Source organism: Ixodes scapularis, unplaced genomic scaffold, assembly GCF_016920785.2.
Source record: "Ixodes scapularis isolate PalLabHiFi unplaced genomic scaffold, ASM1692078v2 PGA_scaffold10__122_contigs__length_95168666, whole genome shotgun sequence".
In the NCBI taxonomy this organism is placed as follows: Eukaryota; Metazoa; Arthropoda; class Arachnida; order Ixodida; family Ixodidae; genus Ixodes; species Ixodes scapularis.
Genome location: NW_024609836.1, coordinates 42,031,049 through 42,049,488, shown reverse-complemented (window position 1 = coordinate 42,049,488; position 18,440 = coordinate 42,031,049). Strand labels below are relative to the sequence as shown.

The following is an 18,440-nucleotide window of genomic DNA, read 5'->3' as shown; positions in this document are numbered from 1 at the left end:
TGGGAGAAATCGGTCCCGAAGCGGTTGGGAAAAATGCGCTCCAACCGCTCGATCCTAGCCGCTTTGCGGTTGAGAACGCGCGGATCCGCTTCCAGTGTGAACGCACCATAAAGTTTATGGATTTTGGCTAAGGTCCCATTGGCTGGCGCGCGTCGACGAGGCTCCCATTGGCCGCTGCGCGTCAGTTTCAACGAACGCCACCCCATGGCGTTGCGTGTCTGCGTGGAGTTCCAAGCCCAAGGTCAGCGCGCCGAGGACAGCGCGCTCGCTCGAGCGTCGACGCAAGTACGCCGCAGCCGAAAGAAGAGAGCGGAAGAGCGGCGTGCGTGCTCTCGCATTCACAACTCGTAAGAAGTGCTTCAATGTACCTCGATTTTTTTTTGCGAGTAATATTGTGTAGAAAGAGAATCTAAGGCAAGTTTATTCAGTTATTAATGGTAGGGAGTGATTCCAAGTAGTATTTATCGAAAGTAGAATAATTGTTTTATGACCCCTTTAATATACAACGCTGTCAAAACTACTGGCGCGAGCGTGTGGCTTCATCTATGGTTTCCTTTGCGCGAGAACGCGTGCAAATGATCAACGCGATCAAACCCCATGCTCGCGCCAGTAGCTTTGACAGAGTTGCACACTTAGGCTGTGTTCCATATCTTACCCAAATGAATCCGAGTTACTCCGGCGGGTCATGTCACGTGATAAAAGAGATTGAAAAACGCTGGACGGAAGTAGGTTTTGGAACGCCAAGGTACAAAACCCTTGTGGAGTAAGATCAAATCAATTTTGAAACATGGCCAAAGTATAAGACAGACTAAATCCATTGCTCAAAAAAAAAATATATTTTTTTTAAAATTTCTGGCACGTTTTTTAAAGAAAGCACTTTAACCTAATAGCCGCCTGGGGGTCACAGTCCCAAATGGCGACGAGAAGTAAGTGATGTCGCTTCCGAGGCGAGCCGCAAGACATCAACACGGACAAGGACGCGGAGGTGAGGCACTTTTTGCTGAAAGCGTCTCGTAAATCTTGCTGACGAGTGTACTGTGTTGACCCGCTAGGCGTTCGGGTTTGCAGACTACTCTGCAATCTATCTGTTCATATTTTCCGAGTCAACGTTGAACCATGCATCGGGTTCATCTGCAGAGCTTTTCCGCTCTGCCTGTTCAATACAACCAGTACCGTTTCTGAAAGTCTGTTCTCTATTGAAAGCAAGCTGTGAACTGTAGCACAACGAGATACACTATTCATGACTTGCATGTAACGTTATCGCTCCACGCTGGTGGTCAACACCGCTTGTTCTTACCAAGAAAAAAAAAGAGATTATGTTGTGCAATGCATATATGTTCAATCAATCCTTTATTTCACATCAGGAACGCGCACAACCGCAAGACCACAACGAAGGCAGCGGATATAATGTCAGAGCAAGTCAGGCAAGCATAGCTATATACTGTGCGAATACTACGAACTGCTCGATCATCTTCATATGCAGGTTTGGATTTAAACGCGCGGGGTTCTCTTTATGCGGTCACTATTTATGGGAAGTTTCCACACGACGTCAATACGCTCATTGGTTGTTACATTAGGAGTGGGGAGATGTAAACATGAGGCTCAGGCATGTTAGCCATGCAGATGCGTATTGCTGTTGTTAGACGTCAGCGTAAGTTCACCACTTTTCATCGGTTGCGAACTTTGCATTCGAATTTGGTGATAAGTCACTAATGTCGCAACCGATGATGCAAATTTGGTCATAACGACACGAATAGAAATCCTAAGAGGGCACCCCCAATAGGCCTGGGGCAGACTTGTACCGTACGCATTACAAGTAATCAAATTACTTGTAATCGATTACTTTTTGGAGTAATTTTGTAATCAGTTGATTACTTTTATGAGGCAGTAATCACAAGAGTAATCTGATTACTTTTTGAAGTAATAAAATTACTTGTAACCGTTACAATTTGTCCACGGGACCGCCCCCCCCCCCCCCCCCCCGGGCACAAGCCTTTTTTTTTATGAAATGGCAAAAATAAAATTTTCTTTTTTTTTTTTCGAACGGAAAAAAAGAAAGATTTTTGAGGAGCTGTAGGAAACGAGGTCAATCTCTTTCTATGTACAGTTTCTGCGAAATGTCCGTTTCTTTTTTTTTTCGAGCTGGGACTGGGAGTGGGAAGCCCCAGGAAAGCCACAGTGCGTGACAAAGGCCATTCAGGGCGAAGTTTGAGGAAGCAGGATGTAGCTTTGTGAGTCCTTCGTTCAAACTAGCCCCCTCACGCGCACACATACAGAAATAATAAAAAAAAAGATAAAAAAAATCCTGCTTAGGGTGCCTACACGCAGCCCGTAGGAGAACCAGAACCGAAGAATGCCTAAAGCGGATGCAAAATATAACAAAGGCAGTTGAAATATTTCCCCATTTCCCCTACGTGGTCTTTGTGACAAGCAATGTTTCGAGTTGAGAAGTGGTTGGGGCGAGCTTAACAGGATCCAGAATCCCCTCCGCTCCCCCCCCCCCCGCCCACACACACACACACACACACACACACACTGGCGAACGCCCAAATCATTAAACGTCTTCAAACGAATTCTATGCTTGTGTCCGCATGTGAAAGTGCAACGACCACGAAGAGGGAGCCAGTTTTTCTTCTTCAATACTTGTGCAAATGTGAAATATAGGTTGGAAGTAGTTCATTGTTATGAGCGCTAAAGATGTGTCTTTACACAATAAAGTAATCGGAAAAGTAACGATTACTTCTTTAAGTAATGTCCAATTACTTTTGCCATCGAGTAATCAAGTAATCTAATCGAATACTTTTTAGCCAAGAGTAATAGTAATTGTAATCGATTACTTTTTTTTAGTAACGTGTACAAGACTGGCCTGGGGTTACCCACTCTAAAGCTTGACGCTTTGTTATTTTAATACAATTAATGCAAAGGAGCAAGCGAGCTGGAAAATAATGACTATGATAATCCCTGAAGAAAGGGAACAAAGGGGGCAAAGGGCACATAGAAATCTCCAAACACAACTAGGTGACTGTTGCGCGACCGAAAAAATTCTTCCGCTCCTGATATCAGACGATGGACCTCTCCAACTCCTCATTAGCTCAATTTGTAGAGTGCTTCACTGGAAATGGAGAGGTCCCTGGTTCGATACTTAGACCAGGCGGATTTTTTCGGTCACGCACCAGTCACCTAGCTGTATTTGAGATTTGTGTTAGTCCTTTGTTCCCTTTGTTCTCCATTCTTTAGAAATTATAATTGCCACGCTTTACTAGCTTTCCTGCGGCAGTCGGTTCAAGAGTGTTTGTGACCTTTGAGCGAAAGTCATGCAAGCGTCATCAAATACTTTTAGACTGGAGACCTCCAACAAAGCCAGACGATCCCAGGTCGGACGGTCGGCTACAAAAGAGTAACAGTATGGAGAGGCACTCACGGGACTACTTGTCGCTACCATTGAATAGGAGGTGTACATCAGAGGCCATATTTCAGTGGGCTGTTCACAGCGCATGCTCAGAATGAGCTGACACTTGTAGGTTGTTAAGACTGGCAATCTTTATGATGTGGAATGCGCGTTGAAAACGAAATTGTGTAAGCTTGCAGTCACGTTCGCGCTCACGGTACGTTAACTCACTTCCAGTCCCAGTACTAAAGTCACTGTATCCTGGAAAAGTAGCGTCATCGCCTTCCCTGCCAACTAGCCGGACACAAACTGATACTAACATAGAGAAGACCAAACCTTGCAAGGTGATTAAATGATCTGTCTCAGTAGCCACGGCAATCGCAATTTTGGTCTTTCCAAAATCTTCGAAGCTTCAAAAGGGTCATCCTGAACCAGTCGCACAAAGATCGTTTTGGAGCATCATTGTACTGAAAGCGTCTTTCGCCAATGAAGGGAGTATTCCCTGGAGGTCGTAGCTGTGTGCACAAATACTGAGCACGTGCTGACGGCGAGCTTCCACAGTTCTTTTGCAATGCGCATTCCACACCATGTAGGTTGCCGGTCTTAGCAGCCTATTCTTATAAGCTCGTTCAGAGTCCTCCCCCTACCCTTCCCATAATCCCCTTCCCCCGTCACGATTGGATGACTTTATCAAGAAATCGTGATGTATCCCATTCCTTTAATAAATACGTTTTCTCACTCACTCATGTACTCTGAAGGGCGCACTTAGATGTGACGTCCAGTGACTGCCTCCTAGAGGGAGTGTTCAGTGGAGGCCACAGCTCTCTGCGCGTCTGCTGAGCGCGTGCTTACGGGGGCTTCCACAATTCTTTTGCAACGTGCATTCTGCACCACCAAGATTACCGGTCTTAGCAGCCTAGTAATGTGAGCTCGTTCTGAGCACGCGCTGTAAACATCTCCCTCAAATATGGCGTCCAGCGAATACCCTAAATAGGCCCGTTGCTCTCGGGAAGGGGTTGCGAGTGCGTCCGCAAGACGCGACCGTGTAATGCTGGCTGCACCATCCGCACGACACGACCATTAAAGGGCTCTGTAACGTCCAAGGTCCGTGCTTTCTTTCATAGCCTCCGTAAGTAAGTATGTTTCACTTTACGTGATAGCTAAGCTGAAGCCACAAGCAAACGCATGTTCCCCTGCACGATGCTTGCACTGCACGAGCGGGCGTGCTCTGCAGGGACACGGAAAGCTTGGAGTTCGCAACTGTAGCGTCTGCTTCGCTGGCACTTATAATAAAACGGAGTATAGAAAACTGTACTGGGGGCGCGTCATGACGCAGGCTCGAAACTCGACCTATAAATATTCCGTTGGGCAGGAGATTAAACTATAGAGGGCGCATTATAGAGTTTGTTTTTAGAGTGCCTTTATACACACGCGCGCTTTTGCTTGAGTGGTGACATCTCAGCCATTTTTTCCGCCCAATTGTTTCTAATGCAATTTGCAGTGCGCGCAATTCAGTGCCACTCAGCTCAAGCGTGTACTCTGGCTAATACGTAGACGTCAATTTGTCGCCCAAGTCACGCACCGAGTGCACCAGAGCGTCACGCGCTGGCACATTCAGGGCAACAATGGATGTCTTCACCCTGAGACAGGCAGACATGTAGGCACCTTTAGTTTTCCCCACAGCCCGGTGTTTACTAACACAACAGAACAAAAAAATCGAACCTCGCCGAGCATGATCTGTACACGAGCGCTTCGCTCTGACCAGTGCTTGGGCAACACGAGAAGCGGCCTTCGAATCGCCAGCTTCGATTTATCTGATGAAAAACAAACAAGAAAATTCAGTTTGTTATCTTTTCCCCAGTACATAGCTTGCATGTGACGTCATTCGCGGCCATGCCAGTATTTTAAGCGCTGCGAACGTTCGGTTCGCTGTGTTAGCTGCACACCACATATGTTGTAGTTCGCAGAAACAAGTATGTAGAGATAACCGTCAGTACCCAGCAATGGCGACACTTGCGAGTTATGTATTTCTTCTGCATGCTTGGGCCCGCTGCCCATAACTTGAAAGCTGCGGACCTATAAGTGCCTTTGGCACGGTGTCGGCAATCAACGTATCAGTCATGATTATCTCCACAAATCCTTTACAACGCATTTCTACTCTTGCGTATTCCAAGACAGAAAAATTATTTTTCAATGCCGCCGAGCACCGACGCGGCATGTGATGGCGGTGCAAAGGTGTGCGCTTGTTTCGCCCGTGTGTAGATAACAAAATATCGGTATTTGAGAAATGTCTTCATAAAGGAGCCTGTCCCCTGGAATTTGGATCGGCTCACCAAGGATGGAGAGTTCAAGGATAGATTGCTCATCCCAGAAAACAAAATGGCCACAATACGGGGAGCTTGGCTCTACTTTCCCAGAGGCCAGTGACCTTGCCAGTACCCCCTTCCCTCTGGCTTTCTTGTGCATAGCGGGGATCGGCAAGACCACTTTGGACAGTCCGTGCACTAGAATTTTCACGTCGCCGCTGCGAGTTCGGACGCATGATTGAACACGAATGGTATGCTGGGCCTCGCGTCCAGTCGTTGTGTTGAAAGACGCTTGACGTCGGGCTGACAGCACCCCTTCTCCTTTTCACCTTAACAACCGCAGTAAAAAAAAAAAAAAGGAGTCCGGTTTCTTTTGGAGGATTACTAATTTCCTCATTTATGTAGAGAATTAAAATATGTGTAGGTGAATTCTTGGATTAGATATGTGTAGGGTTGGGCAATTGATCGATTAACCTACCCATTACTTGATTAATGCTTGCATCACGATTGAATATTTTAGACGGTTAATCGGTAAATTTGTGACGAACTAAAAGAAAGTAAAAATTAAACGCTCTCACCACGCAAACGGGGGCGAGTACACCTGTACGAGGGGGACATTTTAGGTCAATTTTTTTTTTTTTAACAAAGCGAACTGTCGTGGCGGGATTTGTGACTTCAGACAAGGGCAAAGGGTTACACGTGTCGCGGCCACTTAGACGCCGTTCGAGTGTTTTGTTCAGCGCAGCAAAGACTATCGCGAACAATCAAAGGAGGTCGCTGTCGTCGCAGAATATCAACGAACATATTTGCCTCGGCAGCTGAAGTAAGAATCTTGGAGAGTGGGCGTCTTTGATCTGTTCCTAATCATACATTGAGATTGATTCATAATCGAGGTGTATATTGCACCATTTATCATATATTCAGCAAAAAAAATGAATTAACTTGAACTTTTTTAGTAATATACATAAAAAACGAGACCAATTAAACGATTAATTAATTGATTGGTTGGTTGGTTAATTGATTGATTGATTGGTTGACCGAATCAAACTTTTTAATAGACTGCCCAACTTTAGATACGTTATCTTATCGAAACGTAGACGCTTCAAACGCCAAAAGCATCGCTTCTTCCTCCGAAAACCAAATATCCTAAGAACTACTTCGCACAACGTATAAACAATGCGCAAAACTTTTTTTTTTTTTTTTAGAGGGGGGGGGGGGGGGGGGGGGTAAAAACGAGTATTGGATAATCAAAGCCGATGAACAGCCTTTTCCTTCCACGGAACGTTATCACACTCGGACGGCTTAAATTATGTAAATTGGGCCCAACGCCGAGCGTCCTTAAACGCATTGATTGGACACGAGCCCCAGCCGAAGGATGACGTAGCGTTCGCCTCCAGTCCTTGTCTGCGCTCAATCCCGCTGTGATGACGTACAAAATCTAGTGGACAGGCTTTGATTAGTCTATAGGTGGTGTTGGTTAGGCTAGGGTTCAATTGCTGAGTTGTTGAGGGGAGCTAGAGGAGGTTCTTCTTTACAATATTTGATAATTCTAGGGGGTGTATGATTCAGTGGGCCAGTCAGTAGAGAACAGGGACGCTTTTTTTTTTTCTTTTTTTTTTGTCGTTCGAAGGAAGAAAGGCCTTCATTGGGACGAAAACGCTCCATCAGAGTACGACGCCCTTCTGGTGGTTGGTTCATGCCCGGTCACCGTCTTGCAAGATCACGGAGAATTTACTACGCTTGGATGGTTTATCAAATTATTAGTCACTCGCGCAACAAAATACAACGACCTTGCATTTTTTTTTTTGCCCCATCTTTTTGCCGAGTCGGAACCACAGTTGCCACGGCACAATGTTTCTCTCTTCAATTTCAATATTTTCTGCCAGCATTCGGTATCAGCAGAACCCCTAAGAATCGGATCGAGACGTTTGATGGGGCGCAGAGCAAGTGTTCGTGTGTTGTCATAGCTCGAGCTGAGCGAAAAGAAATTGATAATTTGAGAAAACATTTCACCATGCAATGCTCACATCAATGGCAGCCAACCCATAGTTTCTAAAATATACCTCATGGCAACGTTCATTCTGCACGTCTATTAGCGCCGTCTGCAAGGTTACAACCAGGATTTGCCTCGCCGGGACGTCACCACTTATGGCCCTGGCTGCATATCATCACTGTGAACGACAAGTTTTATGGTGTCTGTTAAAAGCACGGCGAGAGCTTAGATTATTGCATCCTCAATACCGTCGAAGTCGCCAGTCTGATATTGCTCTTACTTCAGTCAAAAAAAGTAGAATTAATCCCACTAGAGACTAATAGCGAGCGTTTGTCCAACCGTGAAAAGTAAGTAGACCACAGTTACCCTTTTCGTAGCACACACCGCCAATAGACCATTTGCTGTATTACCCAGGCATCAAGGAGAATGCAGGGATTGGTGTTCCACGCGCCACACGCGCACGGCTTCCCCGTATAAAAGATTCGAAGTAAATAACCAAAATAAAGCGCTGACGAACGCACGTGCAAGATGCCATTTGTTTTAGGTATTTGCTTTAGAAAAGTTATACTGCTGAGGTCAGCACGCGCGGCGCGTAGAACACCAATCCCTGCATTCTCCTTGATGCTTGGGTAATATATGTAGGTCTATAGACCTTTCAGATAAAAGTTTGTGGATGACGCATGACCATGGCGAAATTTGACGGTTAGAAGGCTTTTGTCGCACGCGCGATGTTCGATAGTTTGCAACAAATTATTGATTACGTGTACTCGGAAGGCGCTGCAGGGTGCGGTAGACGGAGATAAAAGCACACAGAAGGGCGATTAGTTTTATACTCGCAGACAGCTCTTTATGGCCATTGAAAAAAAGAGGGATAGAGGGATGCGCGCGACCGGTTTTAATCGGGGCTCCATCACGCGCTCACGTCACAACTCGCGCTCTAAAAGTTGGATTTTTGCTTTGGAGTATTTTTTTATCACCGCAAATCAATGGGATTGCTGCGATCTCACCTTTTCTACAGCTCTCTTACTTCTTATAAGGTGGTCTCACAGTGTTGGTCTCTTCGCTTCGGGGTCGAATTGAAGAGACTTCCACAGTAGTTAACTCTGTAATTTCTGTCGGATTACAAAAAGAAAAGCTTGTCGCATTATTCGTGCGCTCTGCTAAGTAGTTTTTCAGGATTTGGTTGGGTAAAAAGAAACGGGGCTTTTGGATTTTGAAAAGTGTACATCTCGATAAAATATCATATATGCAATCTAAGATGCATATACATATGTCTTAATTTAACAAATGAAAAGGAAAATTAGTGACGTTCTGCGAATAGCCGAACTTTTTTTTTCTTACTATGGTTTTTGATGTAAATACGTGCATACAGGCTTTGAGGCCCCTCTACTTGCAGCCGCTTACGCGGAACACCTTTTTCTTTTCGTCTTTGAAAAAAAAAATTCTTAAAAACACTCGTTTCTTAATCGTAAGTCAAATGTATTTCAATCGGTGCACTGCAGTTATTTCATATAGGTACATTGCTACAGAGTTGCAATGGCGGTGGTCGAACAACGTTGTTCAGGGTGGTTTGGGCAGCACTAAGATGGGCGGCGTGGCGTAGTCGCGGCCCCACGTGGCTATAGGGAAATGCTTTGAAGGAATGCTACTGTCTAGCACGGCCGTGACTGAGCATGCATTGGGCACTAATGCTGCTTCAGCGTTCGGCACGTACTCGTGTCGAAATAAATTCGTCACGGGTACCGCGTCCGCGCACGGCGTGAATCCGAACCCAATCACACGTTTCGAGCAGGAAGCGATGTCCAAAGTAAGGCGGCCGCCAGTGGTTCTCGACGGACTTTTGAAAATGGTCTATGGCGTCCGTTGTGCACAAAGCAACAAGATGGCGACGTCCGCGACAGAGTCGGAGAGTAGAATGTCGACACTCTAAGTGTAGGTTACGTAGGGACTCTAGGTCACGAGTCCGACTTCGCGATTATAGTGTGCGAGTTTTGTTAAAGTGCCTGAAACGCGTCCCCGGCTAGTGTGTTTAGCGTCCTATCCCATCAAAAGTGGTCCCGAAGTGGGGACAAATGACGTCACAGAAACCGGAGTATCGTGCTGTCCGGAGTCCGGATCCTGGTGGTTGCCGCTAGAAGTCCCGGCAGAAAGTACTAGCGAACGTGAGTGTCGCTGCCGTCGCGGCGTCCCAACTTCTGGCTGCCGAAGCTTCCGTGGCCTGTTAAGGTGGAGAGCGACCTGCAGCGGAACAGGCGTCTGCCATATACATCACCGCTGCTGGAACACCACCAGGATCGCGACCGGCGACGGCGTGACACTTTTATGACGTCATCGGGAGGAAACTGAAAGAACACTTTTTCGGACGCCGTGAACGCACCAGTCGCAGACGCGTTCCAGGCAGTGTAGTTCAAGTTGTCAGGGATCTCGGATCTGGTAGGCTTTGATCTGATTTATAATCTTTGTGATATCAACGTGACTTTTTTATTTGATGAACGGTGCGAAATGAGTGATGGTAGTAATTATACTGGGTAAAAATCGTGATATAACAACAAAACATTTTGTGAAAAAAAAAAAAAATTGCGATCGTGACATGACGCGACATTGTAAAGACTTGGCGACTCAGATGTTATAATGTGTAAATCAGCATCGATATACGTCTACATTTTGTTTTGTATATATTTAAATAGCATCGTTACTGTTTGTGCTTTCAGCTTTCTGGTGAATTCAGTTTATTTATTTATCTATTTTTTGCAGTTGTGTTATTATTTTTCTTTTCACTGATGATTGTCGTTCGGAGCTGCTCCTAACAACAGTCGCGTGCCGGACTTTCTAAAAATTCTTGGACTTTCTAGATATATATTCTGCAAAACCAGTGTTTTTTGTTTGTTTTCTTCTTTATTTTGTATTGGTACACACCGAGACACTGTCAGCACGAACACGACTTCAGCACCTTTCACATTCGAAATAGAACAGTAGATCTTGGTAGTCGTCATATTGTACAGGGTTAGTGCAACAAATTACCACCCTCCACCACATTACAGTTGGTTTCGTGAAAACCATTTGATTCTTGGAGATTTTCTGGAAAAACCGGCGATCGCTTGTTGACGGTAACTGTGTCGTACTGTGTAATACTTTGCATTTCTTTACCTGTGTACGAGATTTGTCTTTTATATATTAATGGAAACTTTCTTTTTAGTGTGTGGGAGGGGGAATCTGTCAAGGGGGTGAGAGGCCTCGTCAGACATCGCAATTTTACTCTCTGCCAAACTCCTTATAACTCGGGTCACGAATAAATAAAAAGAAAAAAAAAGAACCAAATTTCCGCTTTACGCCGGCAAGCTGGCTTCTCTGCAGGGGTATGTTTCTTGTGGGGAAGCCATGATCTCCTTATCATGACTCTGTCGCAGTGTTGCCAGGTCTACTGATTTATCAGTAGATCTACTGATTTTGTTCCGGGTCTCCTGATTCACTGAAAAAAAAAAAAAAAAAAGAAAATCTACTGACTTTTTTTTGTAAACATATTAAAATTTATTATGGCCCCATCAGTTCCTAGGGTCACCCGGCCATCAAAGGTAACTCATAATCTCCCAGAATTAAAAACGAAGCACTGGCTAGATGGCCCAGAAGCCCGTCCTATATTCGAGTGACTTAGCCGTATATTCATCTATTTATTCACCCAAAGCAGGTTCGACGGTTCAACGTTACGTTGGACGGTTCGACGGTGACATCCGGGCCAGAGCCATATATGGTGAGAGTTTGGCCAGTCTATGATCTCGCCGCAGTAACGCCCCCCTCCCAAGTGAGCCAATCAGCCTGCGGCGCAGAGCGAGAGGCGTGAGCGCATGCGCGTGAACTCTCGGCTGTTCCCAGCCATATGCTCCCAGCTGAGGGTAGAGGGCCGCCATTTTCATTAATTCGCCCGGCGGAATGCATGGGACCGACATCCAAATCTTGGTTCTTTACTTTTATTTGGCAGGCTCTGGCAAGAAAATGATATAATTAATGTTAATCCTCGGTGGCTTAAGAAGCTAACGAACTAAGGTCCTCCACGTTTGAACGCAAACTTTCAGTCAGGAGAAAAAGAAATAAGCCCGTAGCAGACGACGCGTAGCCTCAGCAGTGCTCCGCGCCGACAGAGTTGCGTCAGGAACCTTCCACAGCCCAGTAAGGAAAGATGGCAGCTTGCAGAGGACTTCCATTGAACATGTACGCGCGCACTTGCCGGAACGTCTTGTTTTGTTTTCGTTTCGAAAACAGCGACAGGTGGATGTCGCACTGTCGCCCTCATCTGTTGATTCCAAAAGTGGCTCAGTCTCGATTTCAAAGAATAATCCTAGAAATCACCACACAAATCAATTACTCTATACTATTTCTTCGAAGTGTGGTTTAATGGAAAAAGGAAAACATGGCAAAACACAGATTTCGTAGAATCTACTGATTTTTGAGCAAATCTACTGACTTTTTGGGGATGAATCTGCTGACTTTTTTTTTTCTCCGTCTGGCAACACTGCTCTGTCGTCACCAGTGGTCGGCAATTTTGGTTAAACTCACTTACTCACAGCCTGTTCAAGATCAAAGGTTAAAAACTCACTCGCCGTCATCCTCACGGTCGCACTCACCTTCAAAATCTTACCGACGAACTCATGAACTTACCGAACTTACGCTCGTTGCCGAACTGACCGGACTCACAAACTCTCCGAATTCGTGAACTCACCGAACTCACGCCCCCCACTCAACCTCGTGAGATTGTGAGGTTTTCAAACTCACTCACCCTCAGATTACGCCTGATGGGTGAGGGTGAGTGAGGTAAATGAGTGCACTCATGAGTGAGCTTTTGCCGAGGTATGGTCGTCAAACGTCTTCTGTCACTTCCCACACCAAAGAAAAAATAAAACAAATTTGGGCATTTAAGGTTTTCAGTTGATTACCTTTTGCTATTATATATTTTGGTGAAACCCTCGGACAGAGACGTCGCTTCTTATTGGTGTAATGCGACCGTCTTACGGTCAATGTTTTTTTTTTTTTTTTTTTGCGTTCCTGATGAGACGGGTGCATTTTGGGTCCGGGCTTTTGGGTTGGCCCGTGCAGGGTTCTAAGCCACACCCTGGATTTTTCAAGCTGTCAGTAACCACGGTGTATCAAAGTGTGCTCACGTGGCTCCCTAACATGAGTGGTAGATGTTCTGATTCTACACTAAACTCGCGAATAAGCACGAATCTCGGGTCGGCTCTGAGTCGTTGCGTGTACACATGGTATCGGCGACGTGCGCGATCGAAAGCGTCGCTGTGGTCGGCCTTCCATGAATAGCCGAATGCTGAATATGACGTCAGCAAAGGCTTTCTCATCGACGGAAATAACAGTGATGTAAAACTTCAATTTTGACGGTGTTTGCAGTGTTAGTTTCAGAGCGCAATGATTTCAAGCTTCCGCCATGCTTATTATAAGCACCATCAAACTTGTTGTTCGCAAGGTAATGACGTCACGAGAGGGAATCACAGGAGGGCGCCACCAAAACATCTCGCCGCTAATACTACTCCGCTTCCCCATAAACAGAGACTGCAGTCGATGCCACAAGCACGAGAGCACGAGATCGCAGCGTGGATACTTTTTTTTTTTCGCGGAACGAACTATCACGCTAAAGGGGTATTCACACCAGGGAGAAATCCCGGGGATTTCTCCCTGGCACGCGCATCTCACCACGAAAACGTCAGGCTTTGCGATGTGCAAAAGCCTCGCGTTTTCATTTCGTAATGCGCGCGTGCTGAGGAGAAATTCCCGGGATTTCTCCCTCGTGTGAATACCCCTTAAGGCACAAAGCCAGAAGCGCAGGCTACTTTGTAATTGTAGCTTTCACTGCAGTCTCAAGTTAAGGGTGGACGGAGTATAGACGCTTTAGACACGCGCCAGATTGAGCCGTCATTGTCGACCTTTACTTATCTTACCGAGATGCCGAGGCACTGAAGCGGGCGTTGACGAGCCTCCACCAAGGCCTATGCTCGGGAGAAGGACATAGTAGCACCTGAAGTCGAAATTACCTCTGCTGCTGTGGCAATGATGAAGTGAGGTGAACGTAATAAGAGGAAACAAAACCTGAATGTCGGTTATGGCGGCGCCAATGCACAGCTGCCTGAAAGCGTCTATAGTCGCCCGGCTTTGGAGATCGAAGGCTGTCTACTCGCCTGATCTGCTGTGGGTTTATTTTAGTGGCGCCTGCGCAGGATTAGGCGTCTACGTATTCATTCATAACCAGCCTCGACCGCACGTTTTCGTCAGAAAACTGTAACCTCAAAGCATTGGGAAAATTGCGTCGCGATATCAGGTAGCGCGAAACAAATCGGCTGAATCACGTGACACACCAGTCTGCTTCTAGCATGTCTCAAAAATAACAGTGCAAGTAGGGAATCCACACAAAGACACGTCACCACAGGCCACAAAAGCATTCACACTTAGGGACACAATCATAGCAGACAAAACACTCACACAGCGCTGACTCACAACTCAATCTCTATTTTTGCACTTCTTTTTTTTTCAACGCCTTTTCGATACATTCTAAAGCTCTAAAGCAGACCATATAGTCAACATCGTTTCTCAGCGCGAGGAGAGTGTTGTTTAAGAATGCAGACCAATTCAAATTACGGCAGGAAACAACACGAGAAGTGCAGTGTTTACTAATGCAACGTCCGCCACTCTGGTTCAGTCATTTGAGTTTAAGCGTTCACCACTACAATTTCCCGGTAAATTTAGTGGGAAATTGCTTGTTACTCTTTTTCAGACGTACTACGTTTGGGCGTGCTCCTGAAGATTAAGTAAACTGCCCCGTAGTCCGCTATATACCTTCTGGGGGGAAGGGGGGGGGGGGGGAGGGACCGGTGGCCGAGTGGTCTAGCGCACACCAGTTCGGAGCACGTGGAGCGAAAGCTCGCGCTGCAGAGCCCAGGGATTCTGGGCTCAATCCCCACCCTTGCCCGTTTCGATCTGGATGAGCATCGTACCGGCGTGCGGCCGTGTTTCACTACTGCGTGGTATACGCTAAAGACCCCAGGCTAGCGGTTGTACCGCACTGGCTATATTTCTCATCTACAGCTGGGAGACTCGTCGCCCGTTGAGGCAGACCAAGTTCTAGGCTGTATAAACATACACACAACACAATTATATACCATCTGGGAGGCAGAAATTTCTTCCTCAGTTGCTAAAATATGCTGATGTTCAGCTCACTCACAGAATACGCTGCTACTACACGTCCCACGTTTTCGTGCTTCTTTACCTCAGGTTCAGGTCTCCTGGGGTCGACGAGCAACGAGTGAGTGGCATGGCCGTCCGTGGTCTCAAGATCCTCGCTTGCATCTGCCTGGTGAGGACCACATCCACTTGAGGCTACTTTAGGTGCGATCATATATTTTAATAGAGAGGGAAATTAAACGTAAGTGGAGTTGTAATTTGAACCGCGCCCACGTCACCGTCGCGTCGCCATTGTGGAACTCGTACCGCCCCGTCATCAGCTAAATGGAGCAGCACAGCTTCACGTTAAATTTAGCAAAACGTCATTGCCGGTCACCTGTCTCGTACCACTACTGATCCAGTCGTCATGTGACTACTCAATTTACTTGGAGCCACGCCAGGTCACGTGACGTCACAATACGATGTCGTGGTGTCAGGTGACCTGACGTGTCGCTCTCACGCTGCCCAGACTTGCGTGATACATTTTGCATGTGGAACGTTTAGGCGATGGATCAAACCTAGGGCCTAATTATTTTTACTAGGCAGCTTTCCGCTTTCTTCAGAACACAACAATGGGCTGCTCCCCCCCGCATCCCCATATTTCCCTCCCGTCTCATCAGCCAGTCAGCGGCATGCGTTTACAAGCTGTTTTTCAAACGAATTTATTCGCTCGAGCGCCATATGTTTGCGTAAGGACAAATGAAAGGGCAGACGCACATCGGGGTGCACAACGGGTTTCATCTATTGCCTACGCTTATAGACGCGTTGCCGTCTTTGTTCTAGCGGCTCGATGGCTAAAATTTTCTCTGCTGTTCGTTATGGTTCTTTTGAGAATGGTGCTCTTCCGTGCTCGAGTTCGCGTAGAAATTTTCGTTGTCTTGTCGTTGTCTTCACAGATGTCGCTCCCGGGATCTGTCTGGGCCGTCCGCATCTCGCAGATCTGGGCCAACAGCACCGCACTCCAGGTGCGCTACGTCTGAATTGGAGCCATACCGACCATGATACAAATAAATTAAGAGCGAGAGAGGAGGCCATAGCAGGGCGTGGGGGCGGCAGAACGACGAGCTCTGATTGGAAGCACTGTACTTCCTGTCAAGATAAGTCCAGATGTAGCCGACGCTATAGGAGGTAACGGGACTAATCAGTGAAAGTCAAAAGTGCAAGCCACTAGACTTTTGCTGTTTATGATTGGTTCAGCGATCTCGCGTTCGAACATCGGGCGCTGGTGTTTGCCGTTCGAATTCGAGCGTTTGAAAAGTGAGTAGAGACGAAGATGGCCAGTCTTTTTTGATCCACCCACTAGTCACCCCATTTATAACTCGGCGTTTTGACGCCCCCCGCCCGTTCTCATTTCGTCCTCTCCCTCAGTTCATTTCCGTATAGACCATTTCAGTGCTGAGGGCAAGTTTGTCTGCTTCTTGCTCAGAGGTCGCCATGATGTCAGAACGCCAAGCTCTTATTGGCTGTTTGCAAAAAATAGTGGGTAGACCTTACGGCGTCTAGCATTGAGGTCTACCCACTACCCTTTCAATCCAAGCCAATCGGAACTCGGCGTCGTCCTGACGTTACCGCAACCCCTGCGCACGAAGCAGACCACTTGCACTCCACATAACCGCCCTTCGCGCGCCGCCATCTTGGTCTAGCTACTGGTCTGTGAAACGCGGTATGAACATGTGCAGTATACCCTCCTTCGCGAAATATGAGACACTGCGCTTGCGTCCACAGGCCAGTGACTCAGCATTTTTGGTCTGGGCGATGAGCGCCGGAACTGTGTCAGGTATTAGGATTGAAGAGAGCATAAACAGGTAAGAGAAAATAAGTGGTTGCGTTGTCTTTGTCTCACATGTTTACTCTTTCTTCAATCCTGACGCGCTCCGACACGCTCTTCGTCCATTCATGAAGGTGTATAGCCGAGCCAATCTCAGCCGCCGCTGCGCAGGTGCACTGGCGTCCCGGCGGCGGTCGCTTCTGCCTGTGCCACGCGACGGCCGAGCACTTCCAGCAGGGCCTGAGCTCGTTCGACTGCATCCCGTACCACCGGGAGTCGCGCTGCGACATGTCGGACTTCGGCAACTGCTCGGGCACCACATCCGGGGGCCTGAGCTGCAGCGCCCAGAACGCCTCGGCGGGACCCTCGGTGCTCTCGGGGCTCAGGCCTGGCATCACGTACGCCTTCTGCGCCATCGACGGGAACCCGCTGGCCGCGTCGGGCTTCGACGACCACGCTCTCTGCACCCGCACCTGGACCATGGACTCTGGTAGGATTCGATTATGTCGGATATTTTCTTTGTAACGGGTGAACCGAGGGGTCCTGCTCTGCAGCAATCGAAGTATGGCACGCACCGCATAAGCTACACTTATGCGGCATGTGCAATTGAGTTATACGGCAAGGGTACATGGCACAGGGGCTAATCGTAACGATAACTTGCGAATTAAGTATATTTTGTTAAATATATCTTTAATTATCGAAAATAGCCACATGATTTTAATTAGAAACTAGCTGAGCGTCATCGAAAATAAATAAATCTGTAATTTTTAGAAATACTTTGAGCGCGTGGGAAGCGTAGTGGTGCGCTAAAGTTACCACTCGTGCAGCAGGTACAAGGCTGGGGCTATGATAGGGGACGGAAAAATTGCGCGGACGCGTTATCGCACCTGTAACCTTGCTCGTCCTCACTAGCTCTGTCTTTTTAAAAATTACTGATTTAGGGGTTTTCAATGACACTCAGTTAGTTTATATTTGGATGGAAATGTCTATTTTCGCAAAATAAGATGTTAATTAATATTTTTACCTAATTAGCCGACTGATCATTCGATTACCCCTCTATACTATGTCCCCCTGGCCGTATAGCTTACTGCACAAACCGCATAAGCGTAGATTTCACGACTATTTTTAAACAAATCTGTTAAACTGAAAAAAAAGACACCCCGTATATGGTGATTATGTTATTGGTGCAAAGCACTAGTGGTTTCCCCTTTATAATTTTTACATATTCGTAAGATTTGTTCGTGTAAAAGGACAAGTTCATTATACTGGGTGTATCCAAGGAGCGGCCAGGCTCTTCAAATCGACTGCAAAATTTGGTTTCTTATCCTATTGCGTTCCGATCTCGTACAGCGTTGGCCACAGGTGGTGCATTTTTTTTTTTTTTTATAAAATTCGCAAAGAGCGATCTTATAGTTCAAACCATAGGGCGACCTATGGTTTGAAGACCGGTGGCTTCGCTGCGTTTCCATAGGAGTTGAGCCTTTTTCTTTTTTTACTTTTTCCTCAGTAAGTTGGAGAGGAAGAAGTGCATCACCCAAAACGGTCAAGAGTCTGTCCACAGCCGAGTGGAAGTACTGGTCAAGAGAGACTAAAGAACTATCAAGAAACCTAAAAAAAAACAAAAAAACCTTGCTTACATTAAAACACTCAGGTGGTCCGAAAAGACTGTCATGATGGGCTAAAAATAGATCACTTAAAATTGGCGCTGAACACTAGCCGATACAAGATAGACGCCATTGTTCCCTTCCGCAAAGCATAAGAAGAAAG

The 18,440-nt window shown here is 46.6% G+C and overlaps 1 protein-coding gene across 1 annotated transcript in view; it reads left to right on the top strand.

Moving 5' to 3' along the window:
- Nucleotides 1-911: 911 nt before the first annotated feature.
- LOC8024893 overlaps nucleotides 912-18,440 on the top strand; it is a 30,349-nt gene continuing 12,820 nt past the window's right edge. The window contains exons 1-4 of the mRNA XM_040213611.2: nucleotides 912-985; nucleotides 14,957-15,038; nucleotides 15,802-15,870; nucleotides 16,845-17,163. Of these exons, the coding sequence (XP_040069545.1) occupies nucleotides 14,997-15,038; nucleotides 15,802-15,870; nucleotides 16,845-17,163 (430 nt within the window). The 5' untranslated portion in view covers nucleotides 912-985; nucleotides 14,957-14,996. The remainder of the gene's footprint in view (nucleotides 986-14,956; nucleotides 15,039-15,801; nucleotides 15,871-16,844; nucleotides 17,164-18,440) is intronic.